Raw genomic sequence first — 20,016 nt, 5'->3', positions numbered from 1 at the left:
GGTGGGAAGAATTGCCCACCAAACTGTTCTTGCAGATGGGCACAGAATTTGGGTTGTTTGCTTACCAAGTAAAAGGACAGATAAAAGAGGATTTTACTAAGGCTGCTCTGCTGTTCTTTGACTGCAAACTCCATCATCTACAACATCCCTGTTTAAAACATACCAGTTCAGCTACTCTTTGAGACAAATTTCTCCAAATCTTTTCCTTCCTTGCAGAAAAATCCAAAGCAAACCATGAGCCCTGTTTTCTCTAAGAATCCAGATATAAGAATCCAGATATGTGACTGTTTGCAAGGAATTTAGAATGAAACACTGATGTGCCTGGGGAAGCTGGAGCAGGCACATCAGGGGTGCACCTCTCCCATCCCATTGGAAATAATGCAGCTACTCACTTTCTTCAACAGACAGATCCAGGACATCCCCCAGCACTCGGGTCTGCTCCGATACTTCTTCCAAAATGCTCTCCTGGACAACCTGGGCTACGTTTGGTGACCTCAGTTTCTGAAATGCAATATATGTATCTCAGCAGCTGAAAGAAGGGCAGTATAAAGCTCAAGATAAACCAGGATTTGTTTCTCAGAATCAAACTTCTAAAAGCAGTGAGAAAACATCAGCTGCTCTGAGAAGGCCCCTCTGCCATCACAGCACATGCTACTGGTAGTATCAGTTTTTCATTCATTCAAAAATTGATCACCCCTTGCACATTTAGAGCCAAACCTGTCTGATTGCATTTACAGCCTGCTTAGGGCACAAAGTACCAACCAGAGCTCCAGCAAAACCCAGAGGCTGAAGAAAGGCAGCAGAGTTTTATATGACATGTTCTGTGTAGATACATGAAGTTTTTGGACTCCATTTCCATTCTGAGTCTTTCTGCTTTTATAAAACAGCTACATAATCCCTTCTGTCCATAATCAGAATGAACAATGACATCCAGTGCCCTGGGAACCCCCAGGCTGTTCTGTACCTGCAGAAGACCTTTGCACAGCTTCAGGTGAGTTATCAACAGCGTGTCTAAGTTGTCATCACCAGTAGTGACATCTTGAGTTTCTGGTCTCGTGTCACAGCTCAGGGACTTCAGTGTGTTGTCATTGTATGTGCTGTTGAGATGAGGGGAAAAAGGAGTTACAACTCTCATCACTAAATAAAATTGAAGATGTGCAGTCTCAACAAGAAAGTCGCCAAACTACAAAGCAGGTGGCACCAAACACGACAGCATTTTTTTTAATTGCATTTATAACCTTGTTAAAAACATGAGGACACGTTTCTGTGCTGGGTGTTCACACCAGCAGCAGCTCTGCACAGCTGTTACTCAGCCCAGTGTTCCCCCTCAGCACATACCTGACACTGGCTGTCCTGATGCTCCCAAACAGCGAGAGCTCATCAGCGCTGCAGTCAGCGTTGAGGAAGTCAAAGCTTTCCAGGACTGTCTCCACCATTAAACTCTCCATAGATGAGTGTTTGTGATGAAGTGTCTTTTGCTGTTGATGGGGTGGAAGGAAAAATGCTGTTATTTGTAGTATCAAGCCATTTTGCAGGAGTTCTTTGCTGGTTTTGAAATCACTCCTAATAATAAATTAATTTGCTTTTCTGATTTCATTCTCAGCGTATCAGCTTGATGAACTGATGCTGTCACCTCGAGCTATACCAAATTTTAAAAATATCAAAAAAGATTAGAAGCAAACCTAAATGCTGAGGCTCTGACATAGTTCAGGCTCAGCTTAGCCCAGACTGGTTTCCAGTTGGACTGCATTGGTTTTTTCTTTCCCAGCCGTTGCTCTGTGCCCAGCACTGGGAGCTGCATTTCCCGAGTCCTGCCTGACCTCTGGTGGCCAAACTCCTTTTGGGAACGTGCCACTGCTGCATCATTAAATGAAATCAGCCTCAGGGTCACAGAACGTCTTCAGATTTAGGGGTAACAGAGGAAGCTGCACCATGTCCCAAGGGTAAAACATTCCCATACCTTTAATTTATCCCTCAGAGATGAAACCTGGTATTCCAATTTCTCCAGCTGGGCTTGCCCCACATCATGTGATTTCAGCAAATTCAGCACTTCTTGGAGAGTCTTGTCAATAGACTTTGTATGTCCATCCAGCCTCGGGTCACTTGCAGCATTCCAGCTCTTCTGGCTGCTGTCCTCCTGCTCTGCCAGGTGCCGGGTCCGGGGCTGGCTCAAGGAATCCCTCCTGCCCTTGGGGTGATTTGGAAGACTGGATGGGTTACTGGGAAATCCATCCCCACAAGGAGTCTTCTTCAGGATATCCAGAGTTGTGTGATCTGGGAGAGGGTGCTGGTGCTCTTCTGCACCAGTCTCTTGAATAATCACCAATGGCCTGTGGTCCAGAGCTGGAGTTGTACTTCGGGATTCTGCCCCTTTCTGGTCCTCAGAGCTGAACGAGTCTCCCTCGCTGGTCTCCGCAGGATTGTGAGCTTTGCTCCTCCCATGGTCATCAAAATCACAGGCAGCCAAGTAGCTCAGAATGCTGGGGGGCTGGGCTTCATCACTTACATCCCCCTGGTTCTGCCTCAGCTGCAAAAGAGACTGCAGCAAAGAAACCCATAAATGAGCATAGACATAACTAGGGAGCCTGAGATCCCACCCAAGAGATACAACTCTGCTTCCTGTTGTTGGAAACATGCACCCAAATCCATCAAAGCACAGGGCTCTTCTGCACGTGGGGCCAGGCCAGCATGGACTGGACAAAAAAATACTGAAACCAATTTCTAAGAGCCCCTGGATGAACAGAGGAGCAGCAGTAACTGTGTGGTTGATCTTTCAGGTGAGAGTTACTAAGGCAGCTAAAAACCTGTTTCTGGGTTAAATGAACAGGGGTTAAAAGAAAAACATAACAAAGCCCCAAACTGCAAAGGCCCAGAGTGTTATGCTTTCACACTTCTGAGTGTGCTCCTGAACAGTCTAATCTAACCCAAAATCAAGCCCTAGGTCTGTGCTTTGCATCTTGCTTCCCTCAGGTACTCACCAGGTAGTATTTCTCTCTGAAGCTGGGGGTGTTTGGGGGGGTCCAGTTGTATAACGAGCTCTTCCTGCTACCCACAGAAAACTTGGCAGTGCTTCCAGGTGACAAAAACAGGTTCTCTGTGTCAAAGGGGCTGCAGCAGAAAACAAAGGCCTAAGTGTCAGTAAGGGCAGAGAGCACAGAGGTGTTCAGCTGCAGGAACAGCCAGGAGGATTTGAACCGTGACATTCAGTCAACGCCACAGTGAATAAAAGGAAACAGAAACTGCTCCTCTGAGCAGTATCTTTGATTGCTCCAGCAGAGAAAGAGGTAGGCAAGAAGGTATTTTACCCAGAATTCTCAACACCTTTTAGACAGAGACCTGTGCCAGAGTCTTTCCAAGAGGCTGAAGTGCTCCCTGTCCTCCTGCAGAGCCTGCACAGGCCCTGGTGCTGCCCATCCAGCACAGCCCGTGTGTGACAGGCACTGGGCACAGTGGGACAGGCACCACTCCAGGCAGGAAGGAAACAGAGCACATGTAATAAAGGAAAACTGCCAATTTCCCTCCTGCAGAGCACACAGCACCTGGAAAAGCCAATAAAACCCCCTCATTATCCTCCACTTACTAATAAATGACTGGCTGGCAGAGGAAGCTGTGCAGGGCTACAGAGCAGTTCTGTGGGTCACACAGGCATGGATGAGGCCACTTACAGCCCCAGAGGGTGCTGGCTGTGGGCTGCAAGAGCTTGACAAGTCCTGCTCTAAAGAGTTCCCAATTACCTTCTGCATCACAGCCATTCATTTCCCAACTCCTCTGCAAAGCAGTCTAAGGAGACTCGGACAAACTGTCTCCCCAAATGCAACCCAGCTACCCAGGAGAGGGAAAACATATTTCAAGTTCAGCAAAGCAAGTTTGTTTTTCCTACATGTTACTTTTGTTCCCCACTGATATGCCTTGTGGCACCAAAAGAAAGTTTGTTTTTCCACTTAAGGACTGGCATTTGGAAAAAAGTGAACTGTTCACCACAAATCTGTAACCTCAGTGATAGGAACATGACAACCAACCAGCAGGATAAAGTCAGCTGCATTCAGCTGTACCTTGCAGGACATCCAAAAGGGAATGAGGACTAATCAATCGCAGGGAAAAGAACTTCTGCTCTCTGGCAAAAGTTGAAAAGCAGAGCTCCAAGCCTCTCCAGCTGCTCGTGTTGCACAGGGACAGTTCTCCCCAGCACCCTGCAGTGCAGCTCCTCAGCACAGAGGTGCCACTCTGAGCTCCCCTAGCACAGGTTAATTGGCTGAATTAACCAGTGTCACCCAGCTGGGGTCCATCACACAGCCCAGTTCCACGGAGTCCCAACCACCACCACCTGCATTGACTCACTGGACAGGAATAAATCAGGCTTCTGACAGCCAGAGCCTTTTCTCCAAAGCCTGCTGTGTTTGCTGATGAAAGCAAATTACTCCTACCCGTGGCATTTCTTAGAAAAAGTCACAGGGATCCATTCCTTACATTTTTCACTTTTAGCTTTTAACATAGCACTGCAGTAATGCAAAATGACACTTCTGGGAAAGGAACAACAACAACAAACAATGTGTTTTGCCCCTTTGACAATTCCTGGAACCCTCCAGCAAAATGCAGCTCTTCAGCTGCCTCCAGACAAGGACACACTCCCAGTCCCTCCAAGGAACAGCTGAGAGCAGAGGGGAAAGAAAGAATGGAGTCTGCTCTAAAGCTTCTATTATCTCTTGGCTCTAAGCTCTTCGGGCACGATCCATCATCTCCTTCCACATTTCTACAGCAAACAAACCATCAGACTGGGACAGATCCATGAATCCATCTCTCCCAGCATTTTGACACTGACAGAATCCAGTAGGGGATATTCCAGGGGAAAACACAGGAAATGAGTCAAACAGAGTGGGCTTTCCCCAGACACATGCCCAGGTTTGAGGCAATCCATGGCTGAGATCTGTCATGCACCAGACTTTACAAACAGACTATTGCCTTTAATTGTCACTGGCTTTTCCTTAGTTTGTCTGGTGGCTTCCTGAAATCATTGACACAAAACCTCTATGTAGGTAAAAAGTGTGCAGAAATGTCATTATTTAACTTTAAATTGTGGAGCAAGTACTTGCTGCAGGGGGTGGGGGGGTGTCTGTGGCTAATCACATCCTGTCCACATTGATGTGCCTGCACAGGATTATCCATAGGGATCTTCTCAAGGTTGAAAAATTCTACTAGAAAAAAATCAAAGTGGCCCACCTGAGCTCTGCCAGCCCTGAGCATGAATTCCCAGGGAGATGTTACTTTGTCACACCCACCAAACCTGTGGAGGGATGGAATACTTGAGATTTCTATAATTTACCTCCCCCTGCTGCACTTTCTGTTGGGTGAGTAAGGAGGACACTGCCTGGTTTATGCTCTCAGAGGAGCAGAAGTGATGAGAGAGAGCTTAAGAGCAGAACTCAGTCCAGCCTTCAGCCCCAGAGGATGTGCCTTCCTTTCTCCCACTGTGCCCTAAGCACTCCCTTTCTGTCCATGGATTAAATACCACCAGACCAGAAGGGCTCTTGGTGGGTAGACCTGCCTGAATCCCAGTGTTCAGTCTGTGAATCCAGACTTACATTAATACAAAAAAAAGCCAATTCTAGTAAACTGACTGGACTCTCTATTAATCATGAGATTTCTCTTGCCACCATCAAACCCAAGTGAACATGCCCATGCAATTTATCAGTGAGAAGGTCGTTAGTAGGTGTTTCACCTACCCCTTAAAGCACAGCAAGCACATTTTCCAGGTTAGTACAGCTTGTCACAGCCCCAGGCTATGAGTGCACAGGGATGCACTGATGGATGCTGCCTAAAGATACTGCAGGAGTAACTACATATTCACCTAAGTTTTCACCTATAAGATCAGGACTGGCAGCATCCAAAAATGGAAACCAGACTTTCCTTTTTTATTCTCCCTTCAGGTTTTCTCTCACTCCAGGAAGCCCTGTGAGCCAGGCCAGCACAGCCCAAAGCAGGCAGAGTCACCAGAGCAGTTCTGACTGGATGGTGCCCTTGGATCCCAGCACAGGGTGCTGCTGAAGTTCTGAAAGGAGAATACAGCTTTCTCTTTGTCCTGCATGTGAGACACAGAATTCAGACTGCTGTTTAGGTTGGCAAAAAACCCAAAGTCTTTTGCCAAACTGGCCAACAAAGCTGTTCTGCAACGGCCCCAAGCTCATTCACACTCCTCATGGCACGATCTATAAAGGAGCTGAAGGCACTTTTGTTTGAGCCCAGAAGACTGGAGACCTATTTAAAAGAAAATATACATTGAGAAGCGGAAGAGAGAGATCTGCATTTGGATTCCTCACAAAGCAGGTCTAGACTGAAAGCTTGTGCCTCAGAGAAGTTTGGGCAAATCAGATGGATTTGTTTAGTTATTCTTAAATCAAAGAGAAAAGCAGCTGTTGTTTTGAGTGCTCTATCTTTGCAAACAGAAACACCCTGAGTTATCGCCACAAAACTTCTCTTTTCTGTAAAGAACTCCAGCAAACAGGCTGCCAGAGGAGAGGCCAGCTCTGCACAGAAGTGCTCTGGAGAATCCACTTGGTGGGACACCAACGCATTTCGCAAAACTCAAGCACAGCAGAGACACAGAGCCGGGGTTTTCTCATGCGCTGAAAAATTCCAAGTGGGGATTAACTCCCAAAGAAAATGAGTCACCACAAACCCTGCTCCCAGCTCAGCTCTTGCCAGCTCCAAAGGCTGTGATGGTTGTCCCAAATACCACAGACCTGCTGCTTTTGCCAGCCCAGAGCTGCACTCGGAGCTCAGACCCCACAGCCATCGAGGGTCAACAGCATCGGGATTGGACTTTTCCAGAAAGTTCTGTCACAAATATAATTTGCTGTGGAGATTCAGGCTATTATGAGGAACTGTGCAATATCCCAGAATAGGGAGGGGCTTTCCTCATACAGCCCTTTTGTAAGAACAGCTTATGTGCATAATTAATTATGGAAGCTACTGACAGAGAGCAAAGGAAGTGAGCAGATCCAGCAGCAGTAAGTGAAGGGACTGTCAGATGCCACTGGTGTGGGTTAATAACAAGAGAGTAGAAGTGATTTCTTCTGAGCACCTCACCAAAACAAACCACATCCTGATGCCCACTGTCAGATCTCGAGAGGAAAAAGCACCATAAACAGGTGCAGCCAAACTCTGCTGGGTGAGTTTATTTGTCATTGACTTTGAGCAATCTGTGTGTTGGAAAATCATTTTCAGGTGCTGTGGGCAAGACATGTTTTTCAGCCCAGTTGCAGGTACAAGTCAGCAGTAAATGTCAAGAACCACAGCATGCACAAGAGACATTCAGAAAACTCTGTGTTGATCAATAAAGCTTTTCTTTCCCCAGCCCCAGAAACAGAACCTGAAAGCTGTTTCTGCTTTTCCTGGAGAGAGCCTGGAAAGGTCAAAGTGGCCTTTCAAGAGGGTCCTTATAACAGAGGTGTGTTCAAAGGCCTCTTGGCCACGGAGGGCTGGGAAGAATCAAGGACTGCAGTGAGCCACACACAGAGGTACAAGAGAACAGTGCCCACTGTTTAACTGGGCACTTCACTAAGGGGGCTGCATTTAATCCCTGGACAATAGTAAATGGAAACAGGTTAAAAAGTCTTGATTTGTTGTAGATGGGCCTTTCAGTGTGGAACAACAGTCCCATAAAGCAGAAACAACAGTACTACCTCAAAAACCTTGGTGAGTCTGGAGTGAGGAATGAGTTCCACTGCAGCACCCACAACAGTGAGAATTTGCTTTTAATAACATCAGTAATCCACTACAATAATCAACTTACAGATTTAAATTATAAAACAATTTAATAAATTACAGGCACCATGACAATGCTCAGCTATTTTAAAAGCACATCTGTAACCAAGCTTCCCTGTAGTGCACAAACAGGCCTCGTATCCATAACTACTCAGTGCAAATATGAAGGTGCCAAGTTTTTGGGAAAGCTTCATTTGTGATCTGGTCAGAGTGATTGTTCTAAAATTTCAGCTATGTTTTTTTTTTCATTGTGCCTACAAGCTGCTACTTCCAGTTTCATTTCATCATCTTCAAGGTTATTTTTCATATTTTATAGATGGACATAAATTGCTTGGAGCTGGACTGAATGCTCACTGTGAGGAGGGGTGAGCTAAGTAAGGCTCACCAAGTCAGGCTAAGTCAGCTCCCATGGCTATCCATGGCTTTGGTGAGAGCAAAGGAAGATCTGAAAGGTCACAGAAAGAGCTTGTGTCCTTTCCCCTGCCCTCCTGAGGACTGGTCCAACAGAGATCAGGCCCAGCAGCCGGGGTGGCTGTGAGGAAGCACAAGGCTGTCATCTGTCCTGCACCTTGAATGGAGAGAGGACTGTGGGGGTGAACGCTGCTCACTGACATGCTTAGGAGCCTTTGATCATTTCCAGTGTTTTCTAGCTTTTCCCATTGGAAGCTGTACTTACTTCCAGAGGACCTCCAGCTGCAGCTTGATGGTGCCCAGCTCAGTGATGTCCACAATGATGGCCTGAGGCTTGGTTGTAAAGAAGTTGATGCTGTCGCATGTCACGACACCAACTAGAATAGTGGCCAGTCCCCGCAGCTCTGTCACCTGCAGACACAGACAAACACATCCAGTTTCATCCTCCCAGACAATCCTCAGTCACCTGCACGGAAAGGAGAACACCCCAGGCTCAGCTCTGCTCCGAGGCCCATAACAAACAAAACACTGATACTCAGTTCTAGGCTCCTAAACAGCTGTGAGCTGATATCCCCCCAGGGAACAGCTCCCAGGGGCTGGCAAAGGGGACACACAGAGCTGCAGGGCACTTCACACAAGGGAACTTGGGGGACTAGGATTTTAAGAAAAATTAGTCTGTAATTCTTGCTCTAGTACTGGAACTATTTCAGCACCAGACTATTTCAGCTCTCAGCTGCCTAAAGGATCTGGAGACACAACTCTCTGCATCCTCTGTGACCTCTCTAACTGTCCTGAGCTCAGCAGGATCAAAATCAGAACTTGGGTCATTCTTTCCTCTGGCTCTGCAGGTGGCTCCAGGTTTGTTACCAATGCAGTCACAGGCCTGTGTTTTTCCCAGGCTGGCACTTGTCTTCTTCAGCTACTTAAAAAAAAAAACCAACCTAAATTGAGTATTTGCTATAAAAACATACTTCCAACTGAAGATCACATTGTTCTAGAAGTGCATGAAGCATCAGACTCAGCACAGAATTTTAGCACAAGTGCCTGAAGTCCACTTTGGAATTAGTTCCGTGCCTACATCTCTTTTAAGAGCTGAAGTCATGCTGCTGGGCTCCTCTTGGAACACTCTTTGGCACTCATCAATTTTCTTCTCTGTTTTTTTAAACCTGCTATATATTTGCACTGGGCAAAGATCACTAAGCACAAAGTGGAAAGAGCAGGAGGCTGTGGAGGACATTCATCAGTAGACTTTCATAAGCTGACAAAAAGAGTAAAACTATCGTTGTCACACAAAGTAATACAGGTTTTAACAACTATTATGGGAAAACAGGGATCTGAATTAGCTTCTCACCTGATCTCCACTGTGCAGTGACAGTAAAAAAGCATGTTATAAGCACATTTCCAAAGGCAGTGCTGGCAAGATGCCAATGAGTGTCTCCTGTGTAACCCAGTTCTTGCTGCCAGATAGGAGGAGAACACTGCAATAGCTGCTTTAACACAACTGCCAAAACCCCAAACCCTGCACTGGCACAGTTTCCCAGTAGGACAGAATCCAGCACAGCCTTCAATCTCAGCTCCCTTCAGGCTGACAGGAGTCACACTGCAGGGTCCAGCCCACTAGAGATGCCAGGTTACAGTGCAAATGCTGCTGGAGGATTAATTCCCCCTGCAAGGGAGGTGTCAGAACCAATGCAGGGGCAGCTGCATGTGGGGCTGTGAACACTGCAGGCTTCCCCCAGTGTCACCTACAGCTCACAGGCCACTGCACTGGTCCCTTACTGTTAAAGATGCGACCTGTTCCAAGGGATTTCTAAAAGTGTCAGAACTCTCAACAAAGATTTAAAGTACAGACAGTTTGCAGCAGCACATAAATGCCATTGGTTCTTCACAGACATGGAGCATCTCTGCAGTAAAACAAAAGCAGCTGCACTGCACCTGGATAAAGGGATGTTTGAACCCCACATTCCAAACACACACAGGTGTAATGGTATGTTTTCTATACATTAATTTCTCTCTTTCAGTAGAGAACAGAACTATTGGTACTACATATACATCTGGGTCTCCACATCTAGACTTCATCCTAGAAAATCCCAGATATTGATCTTGGACATTTTTAAAAAAAACCCAACCAAACAAAAACCCCAAAACACAACCATGTCTACCAGACTCCATAATAGGGGAAAGCAGATGCACTAATACAGTTACAAGTGCCAGGAGCAAAGGAAAACCAGAAGTACATGTCCCTTCACTAGACAGAACATGGATTAACTGCCATTTTTACATGGCTAGAAAAAGAAAACTATTTAAGAACTTTCAGAAACACTTGGTAGCTTAAGAGGTAAGAGGTAAGAGGCAGAAGATGTGTTAACCCACTGATTCCAATCCAACCATTATACACCACACCTTAATTTCAAACTTCTCATGGAGATTGGGTATAAAAATCTTCTCCTCCTCATCCCATGTCTGGCTGTCATCAGTCTCGATCTTGCCTTTCAACCTCCATTTCTGGCGCCCCAGTCGCACAAACACCTGGAAACCACAGAGAGCAAAGGATGTCGGGTCAACATATCCCAGAACACTCCCTTTAGTCCCTAGGCCTCTCACTGATCCAGTCTGGCAGGAGTGAAGCCATCCCCTTGATCCCCATGCACTTGGGAACTTGGATAAAGCTGGAAGATTGGAGACAGGAATTCAGGATGCAGGTTTGAACACCTGAAGCAGTGCCAAATGCCATGGCCCACCCATTCTAGAAGAGCTGCAGAGCTACACTGCATTCCAGGTGTGGGGGCACTGGAATACAAGGCACACTGGAATTCATTGGGAACTGCCACAGGTAGGAGAGCACCCAGTAAGACACTGAGGTGCATTCAAATGATGCCAAGGGCAGCCTTCCAAGAAACAGGCAGCCACTGCTACATGATTCCAGGGTAACTCTGAAGACAAAGCCCTGACAGGTTGGGTTTCACAGACAATCATTGCCATCTTTTAAACCCTCCCATAACACCCAATTTCACCTTTCCCTCCCCAGCCCAGAGGGCACAGTAACTCCTGAATGTGCCAAAGCACTGTTGCCATCACAACAAGTGGGTGTTTTTATCACCCACTGCTCTCATCCTACATGTTCCACCCTTGCTCTCCTGTTCCTCTATTGCAAACTCACACCAGGAAAGTAAAGGACAATTAATTGCTTTATACTGCACCTCATACTGGTCCCCTGGGCAGAGACGTGCAAAGCCCACCAGCCCTGAAAAGAGAAGGAAAACTCCTAATACTTGTAAAGTTTTACAAAGCCCCCCCAAAATCTCAGATTGCAATAAATCAAGTGGTTCTCTGGCCAACACCCTCCTTTTCCCCAGCTCTGTGCAGAAGCTATACCACGAGCCCAAGACACTTTTGAAAGGACAAAATTTAATTGAGCTGAGGAAGGAAAGCTTGTCAGCTTTTGTATTCAGACAGACAGTACCACTGCAGAACTGTTTTACAGCACTGAAGCAAACAGGAGTTTGCCAGAACTCTGCTCAGGGTATCATCCAGCAAGCCAGTGGAAGCAACTGGCACTGAACAGCTGGACTGTCAGTGGATCAGATTGCTACCCAGACCACAAAATCAACTGATGAGTCCTGAAGGAAAGAGGAAAGGAACCTACCTTTCATCTTCACGTGGAACTCTCCCAAGTGGACCTCCAAGGCCCCCTCTATGAAGCACATGTCCTACAAGAAAGGCTGCACAGTCATCACAGCTGCAAAGCAGTGCAGAGTAGCACCTTCCCACATGGGCCATTTTCTTTAGAGGACTTTGACCCTTTTATTATTTTGAAGGACACACAAACATTTTCACTAGTGGAGGCAGATACAGAGTCCATTCATACTAGTTTTAAGACAGACAATCTTCCACAGAAGAGTGGAACTGCTTCAGCTGACCACTCTCAGTTACATTCCATAGCAAAGCTTATTCCTCCTTCAATTCTCATCCCATGCTTCCAGTGGAAATCAAAATGGACCCCAGTATTAAAGATTTTTTATGTTATGTATTTTATACACAGTTTTTAACCCACACCATTAACAAAAAAAAAAAGCCACTAGCAAGTCCTAGTACATTTTTTGCTAAGAAGTCAGGTCTTCATTACAAGTATGTGGTATTTCCTACCTCTGTGCACTCTTGGAAGTTCTTGTAAAGCTCCACTAGACTCTCTCTGGAGGCTTTGGTGGAAGGGGACAGGGAAAAGGCATGTTTCATGTTAGTGGCCCCATCTCGCAGCCTGCACTGGATACAATAAGCTTCATAGAGTTCTTCTACCTTTAGGATTTGGAAGATGGGGAAAGAAGGAACCAAAATTACCTTGGCATAGTTTTAAGAAGTTTTGGAAAGGAACATCAGCATCTCCCCTGGCAAAAAAACCCCCAACCAAATCCCTCTGTCAGAGCATTGCAGGGTGCTGCAGCTCCTGCATTTTACAGAGTGCTACAGTTTGTTTTTCAATATCCCATGCTTTTTTCAGGAATACAATTAGCTCTGCTATTACCAAAGTAGAAGACAAGTAGTGGAGTAACACTTTTCTCATGCAAAATTTACTTGCAGAGGAGGAAACCAATTCCTTCAATACAGACCAAGCCCCCTCCACCATTAGCTATGCCAGAGGAGAGGTTCCAGTCCTTTGGAAGCAGCTGGCAGACGGCAGACACAAACTCCACAGAACTGCCCCTTTGGCCCCTCGTGAGAAGGGGGGGAAGAACACGTCAGTGTTCCCAGAGCAGCATTTTCTGAATAAACTGGCAGAGTGTGCAAACTGGTTTCACAGGAAAACTCAGGTTGGGTCGTGCCCAACATTCAGCCTGAATAGAACCATTCAGGAAAATAAATAAATAAAAATCCCCTCCTTCAGTACAAAGAGTGGCTACAGCTTTCAGAGAGTCCCCAGCATCATTCCCCTTCAGATGAATTACAATCAAAGTGGTTTCCATTTAGCTAAGTCACTTACAAAGCAGTATGAGCCTGACAGGTACAAGGTATGAACCCCCTCACCTTGCTAATGTGAAACTCCAGTTTTCTGATGTATCTCTCCACAGAGCGGATTTGCTTTTGAAGAGGAGAGACAGAGAGAGAAGGGGACTTGAGAAATTATTTCCTAAACATGTCTGTAAGTTACACAGCAACACATCATCCATTTTTCTCTATTTGCAGCATTTCCTCTCATCCCCCATAGGCTCACCTTGTCCAGGTCATAGTAGAAAGCCTGAAAGAGAAATGGCAGAGGCTGAAGAGGAGAGCACATGTATTTGTACCTATTAATGATACCTTCATATGTACTGCAAGACTCACTATCTTAAATTGCACTAAATTGAGATCACAAACATTGACCACTGAGCAGACACAAGGAGATACCATCCCAGTAAAGAAACAGGACCTGAAAAACACTGCTGGATGTTGAAAATGAGAAATCTCCAGTTAAATTCTCTAGGGCTACCTTCCTTGGGAAATTGCTGATTGTGATGCCTTGCTGGATCCCACCTCAGCATTTTAACTGGAGAACTCCTGAGAGTCCCAGGTGGGAGAGAGCATCTACTTTTGTGAATTTATTTAAGTATTTAACATGAAAAAAGTCTTACCAATCTGGAGTTCCTTTTTGTATCTTTGTGTCGACCAGAGAGATAATCTAATTCAGCCTGATGTGCTTCCAGGTATTCACTGGAGAGAAAGAAAACCCACTGTTAGATTCCTCTGATACATTCATTAGAAATTCTTTGGGTGGGTGTTTTCAGCAGAATGTTATGAAGCAACTTCCTTTTCCAGAAGACTTTCCTTGTTTTACTCTCTTGAGATGTGAATGGCTACAGGGGCACGGGCCAAGAGATGAGAAAGGCTGGTTTCCATAGACAAATACTTGTTCTGAATGCCAAGCTGACCCTAGAGGAACATCTGTACCCCAAAAGCACCAGAAGATGGCTACTGTCACCCAAAATTTAAAGATGCTTTACATCAGGAATCCTCCTGACTCCTTTTTCCTCTGACAAGGTGTGCAATGCTGCAGTGCAATGCAAGGCCAGTGTTGCTGCATGAGTGTACATGGCATAAACACACACACTGCACTCAAACCTTCACAGGTTCTTGTTTCCCTTCATTTATAATAAATCATTCAAATGAAAGATGGGCTTTATTCTAGAACTTGAGGCAAAACAAAACAGACAGTAGAGCTGGTAGTACTACTAAAGGCAAGAAGAAAGGAGGGATTAGGAGAATAGCAAGTTATAACACATAAACCAACTCACAGATCTTTACAGATTTCTTTGACTATTCCTACCTGAACCTTTCCTGTCAGTTCATTTGTTGAGAAAGTCTCTTCTACAGTTACTGAGGAGAAAGAACCAACCCCATCTTACAAAGAATTGCACTATGGAACACTTGCCCTGCAAACCCAAGCTCACAGCAGTGCTGCCCAGGTAAGGAAAGGCAGATGCCATCAGTGTTTTAGCAAACAGAGCTCAATACCACATTGAGACAATTCCTTGATGCAACCATTACTTTTTCCAGAACAAGAACTATTTTGCAAGGTGTGAAGCACTTAGAGCCAGTTGGCTTCTCCAGAGTTGCTTGCACACATGGGTTGTGCCTTAGGAGTTTCCACAGGGCCTTAAACTTTTTCTGCTGAGACCATCGTCTTCCAACTTTGCTTTTAATACAGAACAGACTTAGGTAACTTTTTCCTCTTACATTTAAGAGGGAGCAAGAGTCACCCAGTAAAGGCTACATTATTAGACACAGGCTCTGAGCAGTCAAAATAACCTCATTTTAGACAGCTGCACTTACTCACATTTGCTTTGATGCATTTCATTTTCTTACTGTTTCAAAACCAGTTCCCCCAAGACACCCCATGTCTCCAGCATTCAGCTGTCTGCCCTTAACACTTGCCCATTGACAGCTCAGTGCAGAAGTAGCCAAGGCTGGTGACAGAAAAGTGTTCACTCACCTTTCAGAAAAGCTTCATCACTTTTAGATTTAAGTATGTTGGAATTACCAGCCTGATGGAATGGCACCCAGATGGTTAACAGAATAAAGAGTTATTTTCTATAGCTATAAAGAAACAGGCACGTAAAAACATGTTCTGCACTAAAAATCCAAGTCACTCCAGCACCAAGTAGACTTTGTCTGCATCTACTTAAAATTTGGACTTTGCATTGCTATTTGATACACTTGTTTTCTGTAGGTTACTTCAGTCAATTAGTTGCTACTCAGTTTTGGCAGGAGGCTGATCCTATGGTATTCACTGCAAAACTGGGAACAAATTCTGATCCACTTTATGGTTTCTCCTCCCTAAGCTCTGATAAATTCTAAACTCTGCAAAAACATTTGGTTTCATAGTTTCTTTTAAATCTAAATCCTCTAATAAGACGTTGGTGGATATTTTTAGGGCTAAGACTTCATAGTCTTTTATTGGACTAAAAATGTGACACATCTGACTTTACAATGTATTATTACAGTGCATTTTATGTTCTTTGCTTAAGAAAACAAACTCTGACCAAAATTAATACAGTAGCAAAATTTTGGGGACAGCAGCAACACACGTGAAGGAACTGTTAGTAGGATGCCAGCAAAAAGCTACAGGGTTTACACATCCAAGAAAAGGTATTTTATCTTCTGATAGGAGCTGCAGGGTGTAATTGAAGCTCTGTGATAACAGATGGACCCATCAACATCAACTGTAATGCTTTAAGATGTGCATTTTTGTCTTACAAGACCCGGGGACTCCACTGAAGGCAGAGCAGTGTCAGTCACCCAGGGAGGCACAGCCCTTGTGGGCTGTCTCTGCTCACCCATGGCCTGTTTGCCCAGTCAGCACTGAATAATATCAGTGTTCTCTGAGGTAACTGCCACCTTCCCCAGAGCCACAGGACCCTGAATTCAGGCTCTCAGCCCACCCTTTGCCCCCATTGTCTGCTGCAAACACCCCACACCAGCCAGACAGAGCCAAAGAGCACAACTGGTCTCTTGCCTTTCCACTCCAGTCTGCCCTGATGCAGCAGTGGCTGTGCAGTCCACCCTGAGAAAGACTCTGAAATAATGCCACATTTACAGCAAAGTAATGTTATTTACATTTCCATAAGGAGATGGAGCTATACTGCAGCTCTGCTTCATCACCTTGACACAGCTGAAATTTTCAGGTGTACCTGCTTAGACTTCCCTTACAAGACACCCAGAGATGACTTTTGAACTTCACACTGTAATTCCATTAAAAGAGGGTGAAAAAAGGAAACAAAAAACCACCCTGACACCTCCACCCCTCCTAGAATAGCTAATTGTGCAAATGCTCCCTAATTAGTATAGGGACAATAAAATGGTTGAGGAACCAGCCTCCCCACTGTGTCCTTGCAGGGCACACCCTCATTTGCACTCGATTTTAACTCAACTTTTTGAGTCAAAGCAAACTCCACACATATCCCTCTCCAGAAACTTTCTACCAATCACTGCCCAGGCCTGGCTGTCCCATCCCTGCCCTGCCACCCTGCATGCCCTGAAAGCCTCCCTTCCTCACAGGAGCTCAGCTGCTCCCCAGGAGATGGACAAATCTCCCACTGAGTTCTATCTGTCCCTGGGAAAAACAAAAACACCAGAGCACTTTGCTGGCAAGCAGACTGAGAGTGAATGAAACTTGTTTTACAAGGTCCCCAGTCAGTGTCTGGGGAAGTCACCACACATGTTTAGAGATGCCAGATGGAGACAGAGCACAGTGACAGACAGACTTAAGCAGCATGACGAGGTGAGACAAATTGCAATATTTAAAAAGTCCTTACTTAAGTCCTTTCTTCAAAGCTTCAAAAATTTTCTTCACCTGCAGTGGCTTTGGATCCCAGATCAGTGCCCCCTTCTGCAGGGAATTATAAGCCTTGGGGGGTTTCAGAGACATCCTTGATCTCACTGAGCTTCTGCTGAGAGACTTGCTGTAGAAAGAGAAAAGAAATACAGGGAAGATGCAAACCCCATCACCTGGGAGAAGGGAGATGCCTAACCCACAAAGCTTCCAGGCTGCAAGTTGTATGTCCAACTCCACAGACATTTACTCAAAGAACAAAGCCTTTGGACACACCAGGAATACCTTCACAGGTAACATCAGAAACTTCACACTGCTGGCAACTGCTCAGGGTCTGACTGATCAAGCTCACATAAAGACCCTCAGCAGCAGCCATTCCTCTGCCTGCACTCCATCCATCTAAACCATGGCTCAGAGCCCCACCACGGCTTTAAAAAACTACCCAGCCCAGATTGCATACAAGATAGAATAATCAGGGTGTATTTTCAGCACCTAACACCTCACTTAATTACTTTTAAAACCAAAATGAAATATTGTTTCTAAGAGAAGTCCCACATACGGGATTTTTTGTGCCAAGCTACAGAGTTAGAACACTCTGAGCCATTACTTATATATATATATTTACATCATTTAAAGCAGAAAAGGAGCTCTCTGCAGATGATTCCTGCCTGGTTTACCTCTATCTATATGCTCCTCTAAGTCTTGGCCATTTTTATATAGTTTTGTTAATAATCCCTGTAAATCAAGCTTTCCCAATCTACCAAAGCAAACCAAACCAACTGGTGGCTCTCAGAGAAGCTTTCTACCTTCTCTCCAATCTCTATCCTAAATTCAGCTCACCTGGAGAAATTACCAACTTTAAAAGGCTTAACACTTGACCACTGGCTGGTTTAAGTTCCAGGCATGTGACTGGAGGCCTAAAGAGATTATTGAGCTTGGTGATTAAAGCCCAAACCCAACACACCTGAGAGCTGTCCCTACTCCTATTATAGAAACACTTGAGTAACTCGTCCTAAATTTCCACTTGACTCCATTTTTTAACATATGTTCTGCAAAAAATCTGATAAATTAGGTGTTGCCAAACTTTACTGCATATTTGATTTCTCCACTACAATGATGATCTTAGTTTTTTTATGATGGCTTAATGTAAAGTGTTAATTAACCAAACCATTTGGAGCTCAGGTTACCTGTAACAGGGAACACAACTCTTAAATTAGAAACTTACACTAATATTATTTTTCTTTATTAAGATAATGAATCTTTGAGTATTCCATGCAAAGGGAGAGGGTTCCAGCAGGAATAACACTGGAAGAGACAGTCTAGCCAACAACAGCAGTTGAAAGAGTCTCCTAAAAGGCTCATCACTTAAAATCTTTTCATGCTAATAAGAAATAGCATCTCATTCCATGAGTTACAGTACTCTCATTAGCAAAATATTATATAGAACAGATAATTTCTGTATTTTGAAATTAAACAGACCAAATTACTCCTGGGTTTTGTTTAATTTTGGAAAGTAAAGGACTTTGAAATTTACCTTCAGATTTTTGGACTGCAGATTCTAAATTCAGGAAATCATTTCACTTCAGTTGGAAGTACAGCACCTAAGTACTGCATCCAGAGAGGCTGGGATTTCAAACTCTCCCTTTTCCTCAGCATCTCCCACTGACTGCTGTAGCCCATACGAGCACTGATGTAAAAATCTCATTTTCACACATTTCATACAAAAGCTCAGTGGCTGATGTGGGCCTGGAGGGCCCAGTAGCTAAAAGCTGGATGCTGTGTTGCTGCTTTCCCTTGTGAACTTCATCATTTCAGTATCAGATTTCCCACTTTATGGATAACAGTAATAATATTTACTTCCTGTGGAACCCATTGTGGAGAAATACGAAGTCGTGTGTCTGACTGAGAGGCTCAAAAGGAAGTTGCTAAAGGAAAGCAAAAGTATATTTAGCATCTGCTTAAGAATGTCCATGTGGACCTGATTTGTGTGTCATCCTTTGGACAGACCTTGCACAGGGCCCCTGCAAGCTCCTGCTGTGTTTTGCAACAGTGCCTGAGGGAGAGATAAGTTAGGAAAGGGTGATTAAAGAATGCTGGGGAAAGCTCTCATGTTCACTGGACTGTGACTGAGTGTCTAGTACACAAATCTTCCTTATTGCAGTGATTCCTGAGCAAAACTGTCTGTCTAAACACTTACATAATGAAAAGCAACATCTTAAAAATGCATAAAGAGAGGCATTTGGTTAGAAAACCTTTGCAGCAAGAAGTAACAGGATAACCTGAAGGGACAGATGAACTCCTCTGTCTGGAGCACTCAGACCCCTGCTGCAGACACAGTTGTTCAACACTGCTCCTGGTAGAGCCTTTCCCTGCTAGAACTCCCACTCTGCACCTAAGCTCAAGTCTGTTTATATCATTTGACAGAGTTTTTCTCCAGATCTTAGTGACTGGTGTGATTTTAGATGTCTGATCTTTGCTCGGGGTAATATTAATTTTCAGTTTCCTCAACAAATCAGTTAATTCAAATTGAAGAGTTCTTGGTGGCATCACAATCATGCTGGGATTTCATTTTTTTGCTCCTACTTTATCATGCTGTGTTTAACTAAAAGTTTGATTCAGTCATTTGGTTCTTTGGTAAGATATTTCATCACATGAGTCAGGTATTTTCCTGATACACAACAGGATTTTTTTGAGTACAATATTCCTAGGGGCATATTTCCCAACACTTCTGTATGATACCACTAAATGATTCCCTTTGGTATTATTTTAGCATGCACTGGCAGTCCTATTAATTTTACATTTATGTATCATATCTGCTAAAAGCACTCAACAGGCTTTACAGGATTGCTAAATTCAGAAAAAGCACTTCTAGTGGAAAAGCTGCAGTTACCTACACAGAGCAGTGCTGCCCAACAGCTTGTGAAAAGCAAAATGAGAAGATCAGTGCAGGATGGTTTAGCAATCACAGAGCCCAGCTGAAGGCTGGATTAGGGACTGTTAGTGAGAGCAGTGAGTTTGCAGTGGCCTCCTGGCCTGTTTGA

The 20,016-nt window shown here is 44.7% G+C and overlaps 1 protein-coding gene across 5 annotated transcripts in view; it reads right to left on the bottom strand.

Annotated features, from left to right (window-relative positions):
* Positions 1–20,016, bottom strand: part of RIPOR3 (RIPOR family member 3) — a 51,681-nt gene that overhangs the window by 5,066 nt on the left and 26,599 nt on the right. For 4 of the 5 annotated variants that reach the window (XM_027697130.1, XM_027697131.1, XM_027697132.1 and 1 more), the window contains 14 exons: positions 16,959–17,105; positions 13,779–13,857; positions 13,382–13,405; positions 13,195–13,248; positions 12,319–12,468; positions 11,819–11,882; positions 11,373–11,416; positions 10,576–10,701; positions 8,438–8,583; positions 2,979–3,108; positions 1,961–2,539; positions 1,339–1,478; positions 965–1,097; positions 393–501 (listed from right to left, as the gene is read on the bottom strand). In XM_027697130.1, coding sequence (XP_027552931.1) covers positions 393–501; positions 965–1,097; positions 1,339–1,478; positions 1,961–2,539; positions 2,979–3,108; positions 8,438–8,583; positions 10,576–10,701; positions 11,373–11,416; positions 11,819–11,882; positions 12,319–12,468; positions 13,195–13,248; positions 13,382–13,405; positions 13,779–13,857; positions 16,959–17,105 — 1,925 coding nt within the window. The remainder of the gene's footprint in view (positions 1–392; positions 502–964; positions 1,098–1,338; positions 1,479–1,960; positions 2,540–2,978; positions 3,109–8,437; positions 8,584–10,575; positions 10,702–11,372; positions 11,417–11,818; positions 11,883–12,318; positions 12,469–13,194; positions 13,249–13,381; positions 13,406–13,778; positions 13,858–16,958; positions 17,106–20,016) is intronic. The other variant, XM_027697134.1, reaches the window with a different exon arrangement.

This window comes from Neopelma chrysocephalum, unplaced genomic scaffold, assembly GCF_003984885.1.
Source record: "Neopelma chrysocephalum unplaced genomic scaffold, ASM398488v2 Primary Assembly neopelma1_119, whole genome shotgun sequence".
NCBI classification, from domain to species: domain Eukaryota; kingdom Metazoa; phylum Chordata; class Aves; order Passeriformes; family Pipridae; genus Neopelma; species Neopelma chrysocephalum.
Note: the sequence above shows the minus strand (reverse complement) of the source record. Positions and strands in the feature narration are given on the sequence as shown.